The sequence below is a fragment of the Hemitrygon akajei genome, chromosome 7 (genome assembly GCF_048418815.1).
Source record: "Hemitrygon akajei chromosome 7, sHemAka1.3, whole genome shotgun sequence".
Lineage (NCBI taxonomy): Eukaryota > Metazoa > Chordata > Chondrichthyes > Myliobatiformes > Dasyatidae > Hemitrygon > Hemitrygon akajei.
Genome location: NC_133130.1, coordinates 106,181,229 through 106,203,646, shown reverse-complemented (window position 1 = coordinate 106,203,646; position 22,418 = coordinate 106,181,229). Strand labels below are relative to the sequence as shown.

General features: G+C 42.6%; 1 protein-coding gene across 1 annotated transcript in view; it reads left to right on the top strand.

The window, feature by feature from the left end:
- igf2r (insulin-like growth factor 2 receptor) overlaps positions 1-22,418 on the top strand; it is a 200,444-nt gene that overhangs the window by 103,995 nt on the left and 74,031 nt on the right. Inside the window, exons 21-27 of the mRNA XM_073051626.1 lie at positions 3,134-3,235; positions 5,335-5,509; positions 8,091-8,261; positions 10,245-10,388; positions 13,802-13,980; positions 16,542-16,629; positions 17,782-17,994. Coding sequence (XP_072907727.1) covers positions 3,134-3,235; positions 5,335-5,509; positions 8,091-8,261; positions 10,245-10,388; positions 13,802-13,980; positions 16,542-16,629; positions 17,782-17,994 — 1,072 coding nt within the window. The remainder of the gene's footprint in view (positions 1-3,133; positions 3,236-5,334; positions 5,510-8,090; positions 8,262-10,244; positions 10,389-13,801; positions 13,981-16,541; positions 16,630-17,781; positions 17,995-22,418) is intronic.

The window sequence follows — 22,418 nt, the reverse complement described above, 5'->3', positions numbered from 1 at the left end:
TGACATCTGTGTGCAAATTGGCTAACGCTTCTGAATCATGTCTGTTTTCCTGGACAGTCTGCCTGAAATGAGTACATCTAGCACAGATTCTCAGCGTCTGAAAAGTTGTGCATATGAACTTGCCCCAGCATTGCATTCTGCTGTTGAATCAAAATAATTCCACCAGGTCTGTCAAATTTGTCCCAGGTCGTATGTTCCCTTTGACCCCCATTTTTGATGCATTGCAGAAACCCTCCTATATCCAGATGTATCCTGGCTTGGTATGGCAGCTGCTGTGCCCGGGACCACAAATTGCAGAGTATTGTGGCTACAACTCAGCATGTTACAGAAAGTGGCCTCCCCTCCGTGGGTTCGGTGCATTGATAAAGCAGCCAGTGCAATCGACAACCCCACCCACCCTGGATATTCTCCTTCTCCTCCCATGAGGCAGAGAGTAGAGAGGCCTGAAAATACGTATGTTTAGGCTCAAGGACAGCTCCTATTGAAAAACTATTGAACAGTTCTCTGTTGCTGGTGGAGCAGTGGCCGAGCCTCAAAACAGACACATGCTAAAGAAATGGCAAGGTTGTCACCTGATGTACCGAAAGAGGCACGGGGAGAAACTTTACATTTTTTTTTTACCTGGTATGATAAGATTAACCGTAGTAACGTAGCCTTGCACCTCACTGCGTGTCGGCATTGCATTTTTTTCCTGCAGCTGGAGCAATTTATTCTGCAACACACACAAAATATAGGAGGAACTCAGCAGGTCACACAGCATCTATGGAACTGAATAAGCAGGCCAAGACTTTTTATTAAAAAAAAAACACAAAATGCTGGCAGAACTCAGCAGGCCAGACAGCATCTATGGGAGGAGGTAGTGACAACGTTTCGGGCCGAAACCCTTCATCAGGAGTAAAGTAACTCCCCACTTCTTATCCCCCCTCGACCATCCCATGTTACTTTACTCCTCACACCACACAACGGTGGATGACCCAGGTGAAGTGTGGCCTCACCTGGAAGGGACTGTCTTGGGACCCTGAATGGAGGTGAGGGAGGTGGTGAATGTTTATGATTTACTTTTTTTTTCTGCATTCTATTATTGATTTCTCTTGTAATTCCTGAGTGGGCTGACGTGATGAAATGGTCTGTATGGATGGGATAAAAGCCCTTTTTCCACTGTCCATGTGACAATAATAAACCGTTCAGTTGGAATACAAGTCTATTTCATTCTAAATTTTCACCCTTGGTAATGGCGTCTGTCTGACACCATTAAAAGGCAATGAGTGGATTTACTCCTTTGGATCCCACTTTCCATTTCAGTTGGATTCTTTATAAAGGAACATCTCTCTGATCCATCAGCTGAATTTGTATCTCATTACAAGATTTGATTTGATATGGGGTTGATGCAAACTTTCATCAAATTAGTGACACTTGTGTTAGACCATAAGACATAGCAGCCATTCAGCTGATCAAGTCTGCTCTGCCATTCCACCATGGCTGATCGCAGATCCCACTCAACCCCATACACCTGTTTTCTCGCCGAACTGTTTGATTCCCTGACCGATCAGGAAACAATCAACTTCCGCCTTAAATATGCCCACGGACTTGGCCTCCACTGCAGTCTGTGGCAGAGCATTCTTCAGATTCACTACTCTCTGGCTAAAATAAATACTCCTTGCCTCTGTTCTAAAAGGTCATCCCTCAGTTTTGAGGCTGTGCTCTCTAGCTCTGTAACACCATAGAATTTTATCTTGTTAAGCAGCCTCATGTGTGGCACCTTATCAAATGCCTCCTGAAAATCCAAATAAATGACATCCACTGCCTCTCCTTTGTCCACCCTGCTTGTTACTTCCTCAAAGAACTCTTAACAGGTTTATCAGGCAAGATCCCTTTACAGAAACCATGCTGACTTTGACTTATTTTGTCATTGGTCTCCAAGTACCTCGAAAGCTTGTCCTTAATAATGGACTCCAATAATTCCTCTCTTCTTAAAGAATGGGGTGACATTTGCAACCTTCCAGTCCTCCAGGACCATGCCAGAATCAAGTGATTCTTGAAAGATCATGACCAATACATCCGTTATCTCTTCAGAAACCTTTCTCAGGACTCTGGGATGTAGTCCATCTGGTCCAAGTGACTGATCCACTTTAAGACCTTTGAGTTTGCCGAGCACCTTTTCAGTTGTTGGTGGCTAGTGGTGTTTCGTAGAAATTCTAACAAATCAGGAAGGACCTGTTGGAAATAGACTTGGCAGAAGTGCTCAACAGGTCAGGCAGCATCTGAAGAGTGAAAGTTAATGTTTTGTGTTGGCTACCCCTTCACCAGAATGATAGAAATGAGTAGACACGGGTTGTAGGGTGAGGGAGAGAAAAGGGGATCTCTGTAAAGGTGGAGACGGGAGGTTACCCAGGTGATTTTGCTTTCAAAGCTTATCCAATTAATAGATGAACAAGGCAATTACTTGAGCTCATCACCCCTACTGGGGGATATCAGCTACCCAAAATTCTATATCTTGGACCAGTCTTTCAAGTTGTCCCCAGGAGTTGCCCATCTTCCAAGTCATCTTCCTCTTCCAGAGATGGTATTTGTAGCTCCTGGTTTTTATGTCATGGGATTGCAACTCCATACCCAACCCCCCTCCTCTCGTGTCCGGGTTTGGGACTGGCCATGGCGGAATGAGGCGACTGGAGGATTGAAAATGGGAGAACCTGCGGGACTGAGACTTAAAATACGGCAATTGCAGGAATCCTGAAACAAAGCGAAATTGGTAAATGCCCATAAGGTCAGGCAGCATGTACAGCAAGAGAAATACTGAATTGAGGTGGAAAATCTTAACTTGTAACTGACCAGTTCTGACACAGATAGTAAGGGCTGGTTGTCTGAAATGGCTGAATTAATTTTTGAGCCTGAAAGGCTGCATTATATTCCCATGGAATGAGGTGGTGTTCCTTAATACTCTGTTCCACAGAAAATCAACATAGCTGACAAACAGCTGCATCGGCTGAAGAATTTAAGTGGGGTCTTGGGTTGCACAGCCTTATTTATGGATTGAAATGGTGTTGAATTGTATTGTGAAAAATTATTCCTTTTATAAAAAAAAATCTTTGTAAAATTAGTTGTTGTACTGAAATTTGTTTGTATTTCTTTCTAGGAATGCACATTTAAAGATCCCAACACTGGTTTTGTCTTCAACTTTCTGCCTCTGGCTTCAAGCAAGGGTTATACAGCGACTTGGAACCAAGTAACTTTTAAGGTTGGATTAATATAAATGGCACCTTTTCCTAAATATATACACTTTAATATGTGCTTCTGCATGCGTCGTAATTTCAAATATCTAATCAGCCAATGATGTGGCAGCAACTCAATGCATCAAAGCATGCAGACATGGTCAAGAGGTCCAGTTTTGTTCAGACAAAACACAGAATGGGGAAGACGTGATCTAAGTGACTTTGACCGGAGAATGATTGTTGGAGCCAGACAGGGTGGTTTAAGTATCTAAAGCTGCTAATCTCCTGGGAAATTCTGCACATGGTGCACATTTACAGCAAATGGTACAAAAAAAATCCAGTGAGTGGCAGTTCTGTGTGCAAAAAATGCCTTGCTAATGAGAGAGGTCGGTGGAGAATGGCCAGACTGATCCCAGCTGACAGGAAGGTGGCAGCATGTTCACCTGTTACAAAGTGGTGTGCAGAAAAGCATCTCTGAATTCACAGCGCCTCGAGTCTTGAAGTGGATGGGCTACAGCAGTAGAAGCCCGTGAACATACACTCAGTGGTTATTTAATTAGGTACAGAAAATGCAATGCCTAATAAAGTGGTCACTGAGTGTACTTAAGTGTGAATTGGTAAAGTGGAGTGATCCTTATAACATAGTGTAGACTCAAACTAATAGGTGCTCCCTGAGCTGTTGAGTTCATTCAGCATTGTGTGTGTTGCAACAAGTTTAGATATTCAGTTCAGGGAAACAAACTAGTTGAATGCTACAGCACTTTTAAGACCTTCTGCACCTAAACCTGGTCTCAGTTAAGAGGTTTGATTGTGAGTCTTCACAGCACAAAAATTCAGATAATTTTTTTCCCAATTTGCAAATGCACTGAGTTCAATTTGGCAAGTGTTAGATGGTCTGTTGATGTTTGCAATGAACATATCTCACGGCCAATGGTCATTGAGACACAGGACATTCAGTTGGGCTCTGACACCTGAGAATAGGAATAGATGATAGTTGGTTAAGCCGAGCAAAGAATTGTTAATAAACTGTGACACATCGGAACCATAATCTGGGTAGAATATTTAATTCTATATTGAATGTGGTCTAGGTATGAAATTTGCTCATAAGTGGATTGAAAGTCTTAAAATTGAAATATAAAACCAATAATTCAGATAACATTAATTTATAGTGCTAATGAGGCTTAAAAAGGAATTAAAACTTATGCTACAGCCAAGACAAACTTGATTCAACTGTTTATTACAGCAGAGATGGGGCAGAATATTTTATCTAATCCTTGGGCTTCAATGACATGCCCTTTGATACAAAAGGACTTGCTGAATGGCGATTTCCAGTTTACTCAACAGTCTCTGTTCATGAACACAAGAGATTCTGCAGATGCTGCAAATCCAGAGTAACACACGCAAAATGCTGGAGGAACTCAGCAGGTCAGGCAGCGTCTCTGGAAAGGACTAAGCAGTCGTCATTCCTGGCCAAGGTCCTTCATTAGGACTGGGACGGGGAAGGGGGAAGAAGCCAGAATAAGAAGATGGGGAAGGAGTACAAGCTGGCAAGTGATAGGTGAAGCCATAGATAGTGGGGAGTGGGGGAGATGGGACGAAGTGAGAAACTGGGAGGTGATAGGTGGAAACAATAAAGGGCTGAGGAAGGAGAATCTGATAGAAGAGTGGACCATGGGAAGAAGAAAGGACGGGGGGGGGGGGGGGGGGACCAGGTGAGTTCATGCACCCTTTTTCAAATGTATCCCTGAGTTTGTATTACTTCCTAACAAAATGTATGGCTTGACACTTGGCTTCAAAAAGAGAGCTCTATATTCCTGCTCGTTTCTGAACAGCTTTTCACAGACCACTGCTGACTAACTGGATTTAACCATTACATAGCCAAGCCTAGTTAACTAACAATCAAAGACAATTGGTCCTTATTTTTGATCTGGAGAAGACGACGATATACTCTCATACGTTAATTGGGTGAGAAAAACTGCCGTTAATCGCTACACTGTATCTTTCATTTGATTAAGCCAGGGTTTCTCCTTGTGGTCAAACCTAAAGTCTGATTCCAATTTCAAATGTATATTAAGGTTTTCATCTTTAGTGATTATAACTATCTTTCACTTTCACTTTTTTAAAGCTCAACATCTGTGATGGTCTAGCCGAATGTGGCAAAATAGGAAACAAGACAGCAACTGGCTGTGAAATAAGTGAACAGGGGGCAGTACATCTAGTCGGACAAGAAACTGCATTTCAGGTTTCTACTGACGGTCTCATAACGCTCACGTACAAAGGTGAAATGCTGATTGAGTCAGGTAAGGGCACGACCTAAGATGAGAATATTGTGCACTGCACTACAGAAATAGGCCATTCTGACAGCTTGCCCAAGGCAGTATTCAAACTCTAGTGTTTTCCTGTCAGGTAAGCTCAACCTGAATATGTTGGCAAGGAAAGCGGGCCACTGGAGGACCACATGGCATTTGTCTGGTTCCCCAGCGAGTGCTGTGCTGCCTTTTAAAGACTGAGTTTAGATCAGGTGGTCTTGAATTTAAAAAAAAAGTATAAAAATGTATGTATTGGAAATATTCAGCAGATTAGAAGATGGTCTCGCAGTTAACATTTCAGGTCCACAACCTTTCATCAGAACCAGAGCTTTATGACCATCAGCACTGGACCATTCCTCATTTCTCCACTGATATAATCATGGGGGGAACAGAAGTAGGCCATTCAGCCCCTTGAGTTTGCTGTTCAGTAGGGTCGTCAGGTCCACTTTCCTGCCCTTTTCCCTAACTTTACTGATTAGAAACCTGGTTGAACCTTAAACATCCTCAAAGACTGCCCCCCGCAGCTCTCTGTACAGAGAAATTGCAAAGCCTTGCAGACAATGAAAGAGATTCTTCCTCAGCTTAAGGTAGCCCTTTTTGTCTTAGCTTCTGGGAACTCGTATGAGAGGGGAACGTCCTCTCAGCTTTCACCTTGGTTCAGCTGCTGAATAATCTCTTACTTCAGTAAGATCATTCTTCTGAACACCACTGAGTGGAGTCCCAGCTGATTTAACGTTTGCTTAGAGACAATCTCTTGACACCCAGGATCGTAATGAGCCTCTGAACAGCCTCCAATGAAATGAGCCCAAATCTGTTGACTAATGTCGACGTGGCCTCATTGCAGTTCCTCGTGCAGTTGCAGAAAGGTCTCCCTACTTTCATACTCCAACCTCCTTGGCCATTTGCCTTCTCTATTTCCATTTGTAGCTGTGTACTATTTCTGACATGTACAGGCATCCTCAAAATCCTCTTGTGTTCAGGGAGGCACGGTCATGTAGTGGTTGGCGTAAGGCTTTATAGTGCCAGCAGCCCAGGTTCAATTCCTGTCACTGCCTGTAAAGGACATTGTCCCTGTGACCATGTGAGTTTCCTACGGGTGCTCTAGTTTCGTAGAATTCTCCAACTTCCAGTAATTTCCTCCCTCTCCTTTTCCCCATCCCAGTTTCACTCTGCCTTCTTTTCCAGCTGCCTATCAACACACATGATTCTGCCTTCTTCTACTACCCATAGTGCTTTCCCCTTACATTCCTTCTTCACCTTTCCTGCCTATCCCCTCCCTGCTTCCCCTCCCCCACCCCTTGATCTTTACTCTGTTTGGTTTTTCCTTCCCACCCTTCCCCACCTTCTTAAATAAGGCCCCTGCCCCCTCCCTCTTCAGTCCTGACGAAGGGTCTGGGCACGAAATGTTGACTGCTCGTTTCCACGGATGCTGCCCGACCTGCTGAGTTCCTCCAGGTTGTTGTACATGTTGCTTTGACCGCAGCATCTGCAGTGTGCAGTTGGCCCTCCTTATCCGTGAGGGACTGGTTCTGGGACCCCCGCAGATACCAAAAAACGTGAATGCTCAAGTCCCTTATTCAACCTGTTTCAATGCGGTGGACCTTAGGACCCAGCGGAACCCCAGACCTTATTTAACCTGTCTCAGTGCTGTGGATATTAGGACCCGGCGGCGGAGCTCTGAATCCGCAGTGTTTCTGTTCGCGAAAATAATCACAAACACGATTGAAAATAAAGTGGAAATAATAATGCGGTGAGAAAGAGGTGAAACACCATCGGTCATTGGAAAAGCATTAGGCTACAGTCGGTCAACGATCGAAGCAATTTTAAAGGATAAAGTGAGAAAGGCCTGCCCAGTGAAAGCTATAATTATTACTAAGCAACGCAGTGGTTTAATTTTTGGGTTTTTGATCCTCCAACGTCAACCACGTGGAGAGCGTGCTTGGAGGTGGTCTGTCACTGGATCGAACTTGGGAACATTCGTTCCCAAGCCCGGCCCTGAAACTTAAGTTCTGAAGTGTTTTATATGCATAGAAAGGTAAATTATATACTATGTACTAAGACAAACGTTTGACTAACTGACGCTAATTAATACCGGATGTACCTGTTCTAACTTACTTAGTAAGAGAACGTCAGTTTTTTTTTTGATCCCGATTCACGATAACCTACGCATATCCTCCCGTATACTTTAAATCATCTCTAGATTACTTATAATACCTAATACAATGTAAATGCTATGTAAAATAGTTGTTTAGGGAATAATGACAAGAAAAAAAGTCTGTACATGCTTGAACGAGTGCTGGAAGAGCACTTCAGGGTTTTCTCGATTCGCGGTTGGTTGAATTTGTGCATGCGGAACTCGCGGATAAGGAGGGCCGACTGTACTTTGTGTTTGCTTATAGTAGAATATGAACTTGGGCAAATAGGATTAGTGTAGATGGGTGAGAATGTTGGTATAGAGATGAATGGGATAAATGACCATTTTGTATGCTGTACAACTATGCATTGCGATTCTAAGCTTTATCTGTCTTGCAGTACAAATGTTTGCATAATTGTTTTGTTAATTAATGTGCAGGATTGTGGGATACATTTATTATCCGTTTTGTCTGTGACACTGATTCCTACCCTGGAAGGCTCGTCTTTCTGCGAGAAGAAATTGGGAGTGCAGCACACATTCACAACACCTTCTTTGAGTTTTATACATCATTGGCTTGTTTCTCTGCTCCAGTTGCTTGTCTTGTCAGTGGTAAGCAAGTGATATTCAACCCTTTTGTAATTGAAATCACTTCCTAATTGTAGATTATTTATGCTCAATTTTTTTTGTCAAGATGGTGGTGGGTGGAGCATTATAAACTTCTTGCATTGTTGAATTCTCAGTGCTCTTTGGGAAATCTCTGTCAATAAAATCTTCCCTTTGGGAAGTTTCTGTGCTGCATTTTAAATTAATAACTGATCTAAAGGGAGGTTGTTTCCCTCTGTGAACTACATGAGGTTTCCCACTCACTATAATAAAATTCAGCAATATATAAACTGTTTTTGCAGGCTGAATTTTGCTCCATGTAGCTTGTAAAGTCTTTTAAAATTGGCCTTGAGAAATGATCTCCAAAAGATCTTTTGAGTCATCAATACAATGGACACCGGATGTACTCTACGTGTTCCTTTTATGGAGTCAATATCATCTGGCCGAACAGAAACATCTTTATTCTGCTCTCTTGTAAGGTGTATAATGAAATTGCTATGTGTCTTTATATTCATTCATGACTTAAAATAGTACAACTGGTTATGTAAGAAAACTTTACAAGTAGATTTTGAAAGGAGTGACAATTGAGTCCTGTTATTTCATCGCACAGCAGAAGTCCGTGGAGCCTTATTAGGCAATTATGATAATAAAATTCCACTTCAAAACAATGCTTTTCCTGAAGAATAGGGAAAGCAAGCATGTTTCTTCAGTACAGGTTAAGTACCCCTTATCTGAAGTTCCAAAATCTGAATTTTTTTTTTGAGCACTGACATGAGATCAGAAAACAGAAAATTCCACAAGGTGCTGGATAGGTTCCCTGTTGGTGTGCAGGTCACTATGCGCCACAGGCAGTTCTCTCCTCAGAAAAACTCTGCAGAAGGCGAAAAATGATGATCTCGATCGCGTATCGTCAGTATCGACTTAACGGTTTGCTGATCCTGAAACAAGCAAAGACCTGTCAGGACAAACTGAAAATTGAAGGTAATTGTGAATATTCAGCAGGCAGGTTGCAGAAATTTAAGAAAAGGCATGGTATTAGATTCTTAAAGTGTCTGCTGATCAGAAAAGTCTAGCCCCATTACAAGTCTATAATGCTGATTGTTTCTATATCTTGCATAAAACCTAAAAAAAAAAGTAAAATACAAATACAGTGTATTGTAACCTTTTAATCAAAACATGGCATTGTAGGTGGAGACTGAAAGCCTGCAGTTGTGTTGTTGTTAACAGCTGATTCAGGTGTTCTCCCAATGCTGCTTTTCTACTTTTGTTACCCTACATACATTATATTTTCATCTTTAATGGTATCGAATAATTTTTACAGTACGTAAGTGTGATGAACAAGAGTAAGACAAAGATTGCTGACCAATAGCACATAAATTCTAACTTCTTATACCAAAATCCGAAACACTTCCAGCCCCAAGCATTTCAGATAGGGGGTACTCAACCTGTACTAAGATGTGAATAAAAGAAATAGAAAAGGGAAGAAAGGATTGAGAGATGAGATATTGAAAATACGGTTCCAGATAAACCCCGCGCTAAAAATGCAAAGGAATGAAGCTCTTGCTTGCAGCTTTTCAGTGGCTGAGCAGTTCCGATGGAGACAAAGACTTTACATGTTTTTTTAATAAGAAGTCATCGAAATGATTAGACCTCAACTTTTTGAGGTGTATTTCCTGGTTACCTAGTGATTAAATACAAGTGCATTCTGTGGAGTATTTTTGTGTGAAAGTTGACAAGCCAATAAACTTCATGATGTTTCTGTTTAATGTTTGTATTGGTGGGAACTGCTCTGATATACTCCAAAATAAAAGGGTCCAATTTTTTCATCTTCCAAAGTGGAGACTAGTGTATTAAAGCTGAATTGAGTTGAAGCTTTTTGTGTAAAAATAGGGTTTTTTTTGCTTGTAATTGGGGACCTTAATGCATTTGCCCAGTTGGTTCCTCCACAATTGAAATGTATAATAAATCCTCATTGCTGGATGGTTTCAGATGCAGCAGGCAATGAATATGACCTGAGTGAGCTCGCGAGGGATGAAGATCCTTGGATTGCAGTTGATACAGCCGAAGATGGAAAAAAACGCACATTTTATCTAAATGTCTGCAAGCCCTTGCCTCCAATTGAAGGTTGTCCAGGTGAGTGTAAATGTTAGGCTATGAAATCTTTGACTCAGTGTGAGTTGAGGAACTGCTGTATACTTGTTCTTACAGGAACGTGGCTCCAGGACAATATCCCATGCACCACCAATCTTTAAGCCATACTACTTGGAGACTTGTGTTAATATTACTTTGTGATTGTATGTGCTAGCATTGTTAAGTGTCGCATGTGACTATATATGTACCGTGGTTTTGCATCTTGGCTCTGGGAGGAACACTGTTTTGTTAAGCTATATACTTGTGTCTGGTTGAACTTGAACATGGATCTCCGTGAAGCTGGCGCAGAGCTTGACCTTGTATTTTCTGGGACTACAGTTGCTGAAATTGGTTTTCATGAAGATTAGCTCAATTCTTTGTTTGGGAAGGCACCCCAATCAGACTATCAGTGATCTTAAAACAAGTTTCTGCTGCTGTTTTATTGACCACGCAAGTGAGTACAGGTTCACTTCAGACTTTGAGGCAGCATCCATGTTCACATTCCACTTCCATTTATTCCTGGGAATTGTACGGTTTGTTTTGGGAATGAATTGCCTTGGTCTCAGTAATTCGAGATGCTGGTAGGAATGTAGTGAACTCGCCATTCCCCATGAATAATGGCAGCATTAAGCCTCATTGAACAAGCAAAGTACATCTTGTATATGGCTGGACATTCACATTTACAGAATAAGATTTTATTCAGCTCCATTAACTTTATCATTTCCTTTGGTTCAGAAAAATAACTAGATTTTTAAAAACATCCTTAACTAGATCCTAGGATTTGAAATGTAGACATTGGATCCATTGTGTAGGTCTCAGCTGTTTGTGGCAGTGGTCCCTTCTATAAGCAGGTTCTATAAACCCTGATTATAACTTGTCTGTACTTTTATATTTCAGCTCAGGGACTTGACTGAGATATTAAACAGCAAATCAGTTTGTACTCTAAAGCCAGGAGCAGTGGTCTTTAGAGTCATAGAGCAGGCTCTTTGGCTCATGTAGTTTGTACCGAACCATTAATGCCATCTACCTGGACCTTAGCCTTCTATACAACCCCCCCCCCCCCCCCCCCACCCCCCAAATCCAAATTTCTTAAATGTTGAAATCAAATCCACAGGCACCACTTCCCTGGCAGCTTGTTCCACACTCTCACCACCCTCTAAGTGAAGAAGTTTCCCCATTGTGTGTTTCCCAACCTATTTTAATGTCCTGGGACAACAGCATTAAGCAAGGGGTCCATGGACTTTCAGGTTGGGAATCCCAGCCTTAAATGTTTCACCTTTCACCCTTAACCTGTGGCCTCTAGTTGTAGTCTCAGTGGAAAAAGCCTGCTTGCATTTGCCTGATCTATACTCCTAATTTTGTATACCTCTATCAAATCTCCCCTCATTCCCTCAGTCAGGGAATAAAGTCCTAACCTATTCAACCTTTCCCTGTAAATTAGTTCCTCAAGTCCCAGCAATGTCCAGTTAAATTTTGTTTCGAATGGTGAGTGAACTTGCAGAATGAAATTACAGTATGTTTGCATATCCTGTGACTAGCATTACTTCAGTAGATAACCTTGTCTTTATTGGTTGTGAGGCCTTGTGTCAATATCTTGGCTTGCCACATCTATGTCCCAATATTGATAGCGTTAAGCTGCACAGCAAATGTATTTAATAGATAGTTTTGTACACTTTAATTTTAGTTTGTGAGCCACTGTTGAAGTGGCACATGGTTTTCCTGCATTGGATTCTTTAATTTCACTTTTGCTTCTGAAAGGCAGCTTTCCCCCTTAATCTTAACCCTCCTTAAAGGAAATGTTGCCCTTAATTATGGGTCAAAATTAAATAGAGTTGTATTCAGGGTGTTAGGACCCAAACCCAGTGCTGCTGTCCTCCAAGAGAACCACACCCTTGTCGTGGTTTGGAGGCTTGTGTGCCTCAGTGACCCGGAGAGCTGTGTTGGCTGGAGTCAGGGCTTTATGCTTTGGATCTTGGTAGGGTCACCCATGCCACACAGGTCAAAGGGTAGAGGGCAGACTAAGAGTGGTCCATCGGTCCTCCAGGTTCGGGAGTTCAGCTCAGGGCTAACAACCCTGACATGGTTAAACAAAACTGTGGCCAAAACAGCAATGAAAAATCCTTCTTTATCTGTGTGCGACTGTATGGTCAGACAGGTGGAGGATCTTCATTGTTGCCCTGAATGCCAGCAGTATTAATTACGGGTGGCAAGAGAAACCAGTGATGCGGTAATGAATCATTCCCCCCCCACCCCCCCCCCGAGGAACCCTTTGAATCGAGCTTGAAGTTCTATACGAGACCAGATGGTAAGTTCAAGTTGAAGTTTATTGTCAATTAACCATACACATGTATACAGCTAAACGAAGCAAGGTACAAAATGCAGTACCCATATTATTAATGTAATGTTAACAGATTTTTAAAAATTCTGTAGGCGTACAAGCTGACATAGTGGGTAGGTGACATATAGTTAAACATAATGCTACTGCTGCTGACATGAACACGGTGGCAGTGGGCCGTTGAGAAGTCTCACAGCCTGGGCGAAGAAGCTGTTAACCAGCCTACCAGTCCTCGTTCTTATACTGCGGTGCCTTCTGCCTGACGGTAGGAGATCAAAGAGGTTGTGGTACGGATGGGAGGGGGTCCTGTGGCAACACAGTGGTTCTGGTTTATCCCCTTGGTGGGGTGGGGCGGGAAGAGACCCTCACAATCTGTTGCAGGGACTTGCAGTCAGATGCTTTGTAACTGCCATACCAGATGGTGAAAGCCGGTCAGGGCACTCTCGATGGTTGAATGGGGGCAGGGAGCCTTGCTCGCCTCAATCTCCTGTTTACCCTGCTTGTTGCAACTTGAACTATCACCAAAATTCAAATTGCCAGATGAAATCCAGCTTTCTCTGCTGGGTCTCTGCTCTTGCCGTGATTACTTGCCATTCACAAGGTACTTGCTTTGTTTCACAATATCCATTTTGAAGCTGAATCCCAGCAATTTATCTGTCTTCCTCTCTTTTTATGAAAGCAGGACTTTTTTCCTCTCCTCTGCTCATTTGTAGAGATCCAAGCAGAAGTCTTTGATTAGTCTAACTGTGGCACCATACCTCACCATACCTAAGTGCTTTAATCTTTACTGTTCATCTTAATCCATTGTTTGTTTCTTTGCAAATATATGCTACCCCCCTGGCTTTGTGAAAAGGATTTTCCCAGAAGTCCCACAGCATCAGGTTTAAAATGAAGTTGGGTAATGTTCTTGTTCACGCTGGGTGATGTACAGGCAGGCGAAACCAGAACACCCTGTGCTTGTAATTGCCTCGTGACTCTGTGTAACAGTACTTGGCTGGAGTCTATACGAACAACAGCATGAATCAGAAGGATTTTAAGCAGTGAGAAGGTGGATTTTAAATGGCTTGGTTTTGCTCGCCAGGCGGTGCTGTAGGATCCTGTGTGCAAAATGAGGAGAAGGGTCTGAACTTGGGTTACGTTCAGATGAGTCCGCAGGCTGGGACTGACGGTTCCCTGAGCATTGTCTATCGGAACGGCGACAAGTGCAGAAGCAATCGGCGGTATTCCACGCGCATCCTCTTCCAGTGCGATGAAGTCCCAGTAAGTCTGTATTTTCCCAAGTGTTTTAGCGAATGTAATTCGTCAGAAATGTAGTAAGCTGTGTTAATGAGCAGGGAATGAGTTTAACATTTCAAAGCTTAGTTTCTAGGAAGACAATTGCACCAATGTGAAGTACTTTGACACCATCAGAAATCCATGAATCTAAATTTCTTGTAGTATTTTTCAGAAGCATTATCTATTGGCTCATTCGCCCAATCATTAGTGTGCCCTCTTTGCACCATGTTCAGCTTTAGTCACTGGTATGTGATTCCAACAGTATTATTAAAAATTAAACTAATTAAGACTGTAGATCACCAATTTAGCTAGTTTTTTTTTCCTTGCCATTGTTTTTCTGCGGTTCACTCTTCCTGTGCTCAATGAAGATGATGAACTGGCTTTGTGTTTACTTGATAGGACGCGCCCTCCTTTGTCTCGTTAACTTGAAGCTGTATGGCTGCAAAATTTATTTATTTACTGAAATACGGTGCGGAGTAGGCCCTTCAAGCCACCCCACTCATCAATCCCAGGACTTAATCCTAGCCTAACCAGAGGACAACTTGCAATGATGAATTAACCAGTCTTGGGCCTGTGGGAGGAAACCCATGTGGTGATGGGGAGAACGTACGAACTCCCTACAGGCAGTGGCGGGAGTTGAACCCAGGTTGCCTGTAGTGCGAAGCATTGTGCTAACCACTACGCTACCACACAAATGAAGCACGCCTTGAATGTTTCATGTGACATATTTGGTACAACAATGCAACATTGTCAACATGAACTAAGTACATAAGGGTGAAGAGCTAACTTCTGTCAAATGTAATTTGTTATTTGTAATGCAAGTTTCTGATTTTCCTTTGGGAGGGAAGAATTTTAATTGTCCTTCACTTTCATACAACACTTATCAAAGGGAGTCAGTTTAGGCCTGTGTGCTTCTTCTGGTGTTTTTAAATAATGCTTCCATGCTCCTCTCCATAGCCCTACAAATGTATTCTTCCAAAATATATACTGGTTTCCCTTTTTGGAAATCACTATTGTATGAGCCTTTCAGTCAGTGCTTTCTAGGTCACCAGCTGTGCTTGAGGAATAAAATTCAGTTCGCTGATCAAAACAATTTGCCTGTTTACACAAGTTCAAAATGGTGTCAGCAGATGGACTTCAACTGAGTGAAGAGCGGGGAAGCTAGGATTGTTCTCCTACAAGGAGATTTAAGAAGTACTCAAAGCCATGCAGCTTCTCTAGGTCATTAGATGAAGAGAGTAGCACTAGTTCTTTAGAAGTTTAATTAAAACCTGATTACCTTTTCTCCTGCAGAAGGGAAAATGTTAGGTGTGGCATGGTTGTGTAGTGGTTAGCAGGACTGGCGACCCAGGTAAAATTCCCACCGCTGTCTAAGGAGAGCACTTTCTCTGTCTGACCATGTGGGTTTCCTCCCTCAGTCCAAAGGCATCCAGTTGGTAGGTTAATTGGACGTTGCAGGCCAGCTGGGTCAGAAGTGCCTGTTAGAACTTAGAAACACAGAAAACATACAGCACAATACAGGCCCTTTGGCCCACAAAGTTGTGCCAAACATGTCCTTACCTTAGAACTACCCAGGCTTTACCCATAGCCCTCTATTTTTCCAAGCTCCATGTACCCATCCTGGAGTCTCTTAAAAGACCCTATCGTTTCCCGCCTCCACCACCGTCGCCGGCAGCCCATTCCACGCACTCGCCACTCTCTACTTAAAAAAAAAACAACAAACAACTTACCCCTGACATCTCCTCTGTACCTACTTCCAAGCATCTTTAAACTGTGCCCTCTCATGCTAGCCATTTCAGCCCTGGGGAAAAGCCACTGACTATCCACACGATCAATGCCTCTCATTATCTTGTACACCTCTATCAGATCACCTCTCATCCTCCATCATTCCAAGGACAAAAGGCTGAGTTCACTGAATCTATTCTCATAAGGCATGCTCCCCAATCCAGGCAACATCCTTGTAAATCTCCTCTGCACCCTTTCTATGGTTTTCACATCCTTCCTGTAGTGAGGCGACCAGAACTGAGCACAGTACTCCCAAGTGGGATCTGACCAGGGTCCTATATAGCTGCAACATTACCTCTCAGCTCTTAAACTCAATCTCACGATTGATGGCCAACACACCATATGCCTTCTTAACCACAGAGTCAACCTGCGTAGCAGCTTTGAGCGTCCTATGGACTCGGACCCCAAGATCCCTCTGATTCTCCACACTGCCAAGAGTCTTACCATTAACACTATATTCTGCCATCATTAACATGCTGTATTACTAAAATTTACAAAGTCAAATGTTTTATATTTAATGCACTATCAGAAATTTATGATTTTTAAGTGTTTCTTAAATTTGAGTACCCTGAAGGAGAACAACCCCATCTTCCCTCCTCTCCCCCCCTCCCCCCCCCCCCCCCCCCCCCATTGAAGCTGCTGTTGCCATTTTTGATCTCTTTCTAAGTTAGTAAATTTTGGTCTTGATCCAGGAACTGTTTCTAAAGGATGTTGTGCCTTTCTGAATTGCCTTGCCGTAAATTTGCTCTCTTCCACTGCAGGGCTCCCCTGTATTTGAAGGCACTGATGATTGCGAGTATCTTTTTGTGTGGCGTACTCCTGCTGCATGTCCGGTTCGCAGGGCCCAAGGTAAAAGTTTGTGGGTGTGACAGTATAACTAATTTATAAGTTAAGTCTTGTTCTTTGGTGAAGCCCGTTCATTTTTAGCCATTGGGCACCAGCTCCATAAAGAACTTCGGAAAACTGGTCAGGATTTATAAAAATTGATTACTCGGAATCAGGTTTAATATCACCAGCATATATCATCAAATTTGTTTTGTGACAGCAGTATATTCCAATATGTAAAACTAACTTAAATTACAGTAAGTATGTTTAAAAGTTAAATAAGTAATGCAAAAAGAGAAAACAAAAGTAGTGAGGGACGTTCATTCAGATATCTGATGGCGGGGGAGGAAGCTGTTTCTGAATGGTTGAGTGTGTCAGGTTCTCATTGATGGTAGCAATGAGAACAGGGCATGTCCTGGGTAATGTGGGGTCTTTAATTATGGATGCCATCTTTTTCAGGCACTCCTTGAAGATGTCTTGGATGCTGGGGAGGCTAGTAGCCATGACTGAGTTTACAATTTTAATTCCTTTATACTTAAAATTTGGTCCAGTTAATTTACAGATCATAGTTTATATTGTTCAGATCTTTTAATGCTGAGCTTTACCCTATCTTTCCTCGTTGTCGAGCCTTGGATAACTGGAAGTAGTCATATAGTTCTTTCGGACATGGTTCCCAGTACTGGGATGTTGTGGGAACTTGATTCAGTGCTTTGGTCAGTTCCATGAAGATTTCTGACTGTACTTGCAACAACTTTGCTAGCTGCAATGCCTGAAGTGTTCAGTTTGTTAAGACTTGGACTAGTTCGACATATTTCATTGACTCGGAGAGCCTGCCCAGATTCTTTTATGTAGAAATCAATAGTAGTAATGTGTTGGATAATTTTATGATATATACAAGATCTTTCTGGATTTGTGCATTGAAGAATTGACAAAAGATGAGTGTTTTATTATATTACACACAGTAGTGTGTAATGGAAGGGTTAATTGCTTTAAAGGACATTTCAGAAGTAGTTGAGTTAAAGGACGTTTAGGGAGTAACATTTAGAACGAGTGCTTAGTTAGAAATGAAATGACAGAATTAAGTCTGGATAATGCAAACCATACAGGTATGAAGCATAAAATGGAGACAATAAATTGTACAATGCAACATTAACAAGAATGTGTTTGCTCTTGCAGGTGAAAATTGCCAGGTTAAAGACCCCAAATATGGTTATGTACTTGATCTTCGCCCGCTGGCAAACAAAGAATATCAGATTAAAGTTGATGAATACACATACTACTTTGGAGTTTGTGACCAGTTGAGAGACTTCAAGTGTGGAAGTGACACAGGCAGTCAGGAAGATGCGGTTTCAGCATGTCAAGTGAAAGGACGTACTCACAAAGTTGCTGGTATGTTTTTCCTTTAATGTACTGATATATGCCAGCTGAGAATTTTCTAGGGAAGTTTTCTATTCTGGGAAGAGGAATAATATAAACAATGATTTTGTTGAAGGTCATTCCTTAATATTTATTCTCCCAAAAGAGAAATCTTGGCATTTGGTGTCCGCACAGTCCTGTATTTGTTAACATGGAGCCTAGAGCAAGTCTGTAAATCTGAAGGACGTTGGGAATGGTGAGGAAGGGTGTGGGGCAGGTGGCAGATGAGGCATGCTGGGAGAGGCACGGCTGCAGACACAGTCCTGAGGCACCAGGCAAGGTCATTTGATTACAAACAATTGGTTTATTGATCATTACAGAATGTCTTTCTAGTGCTTCCCACTCCCTCCTCTCTCTCCCCCTTTTCCAACCATGCTTCCTCTCTCCTTGCCCCCTCCCCTCTCAGTTCACAATGAAGACCCACGTCAGAATCAGGTTTATCATTTCTCGCATACGACGTGAGTTTTTTTTGAACAGCAGCAGTGCAGTGCAATACATAAAATTATTGCAGTAGTGTGCAAAACTCTTAGGCACTTAACTACATATTTGCTTAAGGCTTGCACAGTACTGTATCTTAATTTCAAAAGTTCAAAGTATATGTAGATGGCACCCTGAGAATCATTTCCATGCAGGCATTCACAACAGAACAAAGAAATACAATAGAATCAATGGAAAACTGCACAAAGACGAACAACCAATGTGCTAAAAAAGGTGAACTGTACAAATAAAGTAAATCAAATGGTAATAAGCAAATAATGCTAAGAACTTGAGTTAAAAGTCGTTGAAAGTGAGTCCATAGGTTGTGAAAACAGTTTGGTGTTGAGGTGAACACTGGTTCTGGAGCCAGATGGTTGGTATGGGTAGAAACTGTTCCTGAACCGGGTGGTGTGGGAGTGAAGGCTCCTGTGTGGCCGTCCTGCTGTGGAAGTGTGGGCTCCTTGATGATGAATGCTACTTTCTCCTGGTAACACTCTGTGTAGATATGCTTTTAATGCTCTGTCTTGATTAACCATTGAGAAACTTGACAGCTTCCTGTAGGCCAGGCATCAAGAATGGTGGGATCAGTCATGAAACATTTTCCTAGCGGGATACATAGGAAAATGCAGTCCAACATCTGCCCTCTTCCTAAGCTGAATCTGACCTCATTGCTGACTCTTCAGTGGAAAGCCATCCTTCCCAACAGATCTTAATATTCCACCCCCCCCCCCCACCCCCCACCTGGTCAGATGGAGGTTGCAATTTGCTCTGCTTCCTGCGGTCTTGGTCGTGGCTCTTTGTCAGCACTCCACAGGGAAGAGCTGAAACTCAGTTTTCTCGTGATACTGTGGTAGCAGCAGTGGCCTGCTCATTACCGTTGCCTGTTTAGATGACATTGCCCTGTGATTGCATCTGCTTTACAAAGACCCCATTCTGTAGGGGGTAACGGTTCACCAATGGAGGTGATGTACAGTGTAACCTGCTAGTTGCTATTTGTTACTTTAGAAATTGTTGCAGCTCTATAAAATTCTGGCTAGGCCATACTCAGAGTATTGTCACAAACACAAGAAAACCTGCAGATGCTGGAAATCAGAGTAACACATACAAAATACTAGAGGAACTCAGCAGGCCAGGCAGCATCTATGGAAAAGAGTAAACGACGTTTTGGGCTGAGACCCTTCATGAAGACTGGAAAATAAAAAGATGAGGTCTTTCTCATAGATGCTGCCAGTTCTTCTGAGTTCCTCCAGCATTTTGTGTATGCTACTTGGAGTATTGTGTTCAGTTCTGGTTGCCACGTTATGGGAAGGACTTCATTGAGATCTGTGTGGATAAGTGTGTGCCTTTGCGAACATACCAGATATATCCAAACCAAAAGCCATGGACGAACCAGGAGATTTGTAGTCTGCTGAGGGCTAGATCTGTGCATTCAAGACCGGTGATCTATAACTATACAGTAAATCAAGGTACAGCCTACAGAAGGCTAATTATAATTCTAGATCAAGCTAAATCACCTACACGGTCTACGGAAGGCTATTTTAAGAGTGAAACAACAATTCCGATTGAAGTTGGAAACAAAATCCAATGCATATCAGCTCTGACAATGTTTGCAGGGCATTACTTCCTACAAAGTGAAAGCTAACATCATGAATGGTTGTGATGCTTCACTCCCAGATGAGCTCAACACCTTTTATGCACACTTGAAAAGGGAGAATAAAACTACACTGCGAATCCCTGCAGCATCTGGTGATTCTGATGTGTGTTGGAGGCTGATGTCAGAACATCTTTCAAGAGGGTGAACCCATGTAAGGCATCGGGCCCTAGTGGTGTACCTGGTAAGGCTCTGAAAACCTGTGCCAACCAACTGGCAGGAGTGTTCAAAGTCATCTTCAGTGTCTCACAGCTGCAGGCAAAGGTTGCCAAGTGCTCTAAAAGGGTGACAATCATACCAGTGCCCAAGAAGAGCAGCGTGAGCTGCCTCAATAACATCTACTATGATGAAGCAAGGCTAGAATCAGCTCCCACCTATGTAAGGACCAAGACCCACTGCAACTTGCTTATCGCGTATGCAATCTCACTGGCTCTTCATTCATCCTTGGATCACCTGGATAATAGTGATACCTACGTCAGGCTGCTGTTTATTGAATACAGTTCAGCATTCAACAAAATCATACCTTCAGTACTACACAAGATCCAAAACCCAGGCATTGGATCCTTGACTTCCTCACTGGGAGACCAAAGTGTGGATTGGAAATAATATCTCCCTTTCACTGGTGCATCTCAAGGATTCATGCTTGGCCCACTGTTCTACTCTCTCTACACCCAAAACTGTGTGGCTAGACGCAGCTCAAAAATGATCTATTCCTTTGCGGATGACACAGCCATTGTTGGCAGGATTTCAGATGGTGACAAGTAGTGAGATAGATCACCTGGTTGAGTGATGTCACAGCAACTGTCTTACACTCACCATCAGAAAGACTAAAGAAATGATTGTGGACTTCAGGGGAAGGAAGTGGATGCAACACACACTAGTCCTCATCAGGGGGTCAGCAGTGGAAAGTTCCTGGGTGTTAACATCTCTGAAGATCTATCCTGGGTCCAGCGTATTGATACTATCACAAAGAAGGCACAACAGTGGCTATATTTCATTAGGAGTTTGAGGAGACTTGGTATGTCATCAAAGACCTTACAAATTTCTATAGATGTACCGTGAGGAGCATTCGGACCATTTGCATCGCCGTCTGGAATGGACGGGCCACGGGACACTATTGGAAAAAGCTGCAAGAAAGTTGCAAACCCAGCCAGCTTCATTATGGACACTCACCTCACCAGCATCGAGGACAACTTCAAAAGGCGATACCTCAAAACGGTGACTTCTATCATTAAAGACCCCCCTCACCCAGCACATGCCGTCTCAGTGTTTCGGGAACAGCTTCTTCCCCTCTGCCATCAGATTTCTGAATGGACAACAAACCCATGGACACTACCTCAGTATTGTTTTATTTTGCTTTTTTTTGCAATATAACTGCTGCAAAACAACAAATTTCACCTGACGTTAAACCTGATTCTGGGGAAGCTTTGGAGATGGCAGAAGAGATTTACTAGGATGGATTATGAATAAGCTGGGACTTTTCTCTCGAGAGAAGAGGAGTGAGAAGGTGATAAGAGGCGTAGATGGAGTGGACATCCGGAGATTTTTTCCCCGGCTGGAAATAGCTAATAGAAGGCGGCATAATTTTGAAGTGTTGGGGGAAAGTGTAGGGGGGATAACAGAGGTAAAGAGTGGTTACACAGTGGTTGAGTATGAAAACCTGTGCCAACCAACTGGCAGGAGTGTTCAAAGTCATCTTCAGTGTCTCATAGCTGCAGGCAAAGGTTGCCAAGCGCTCTAAAAGGGTGACAATCTTACTAGTGCCCACTGCCAGGGGTGGTGGTAGAGGCAGATACATAGGGATATTTAAGAAACTATTAAGTACATTGATGGAAGAAAAATAGTGGGGGGGGGGAGGATTAGATCTTGGAGTGGGTGAAAGGGTTGGCACAACATTATGAGATGAAGGTGCTGTACTGTCCCATGTACAGAGTTGACATTCTAAATAGTCTTAATTTCATTTAATTCCTTATTTCAAATTGTACAACTTTTATCTTTGGACATGCATTGGGCATGAGCTTGGGGTTGAAATTACAACTGGAAGGCCAACGTACCCACTTGTGACCAGTTTGTTGAATGATTAATTTGTGACCAGTTTGTTGAATGTTGTAATTTTGGTGCCACAAACATTCAGGGAGCTCGAAAGTCAAATTAATCTATCTGAAGAATCTTAAGCATTTGTATCTTAAAGTTATGACTCGCTCTGTGGAAAATGATGTTGGAAATTGTTTGTAGAGATATTAAGTTCAGGCCATTATTTAGAAACGTA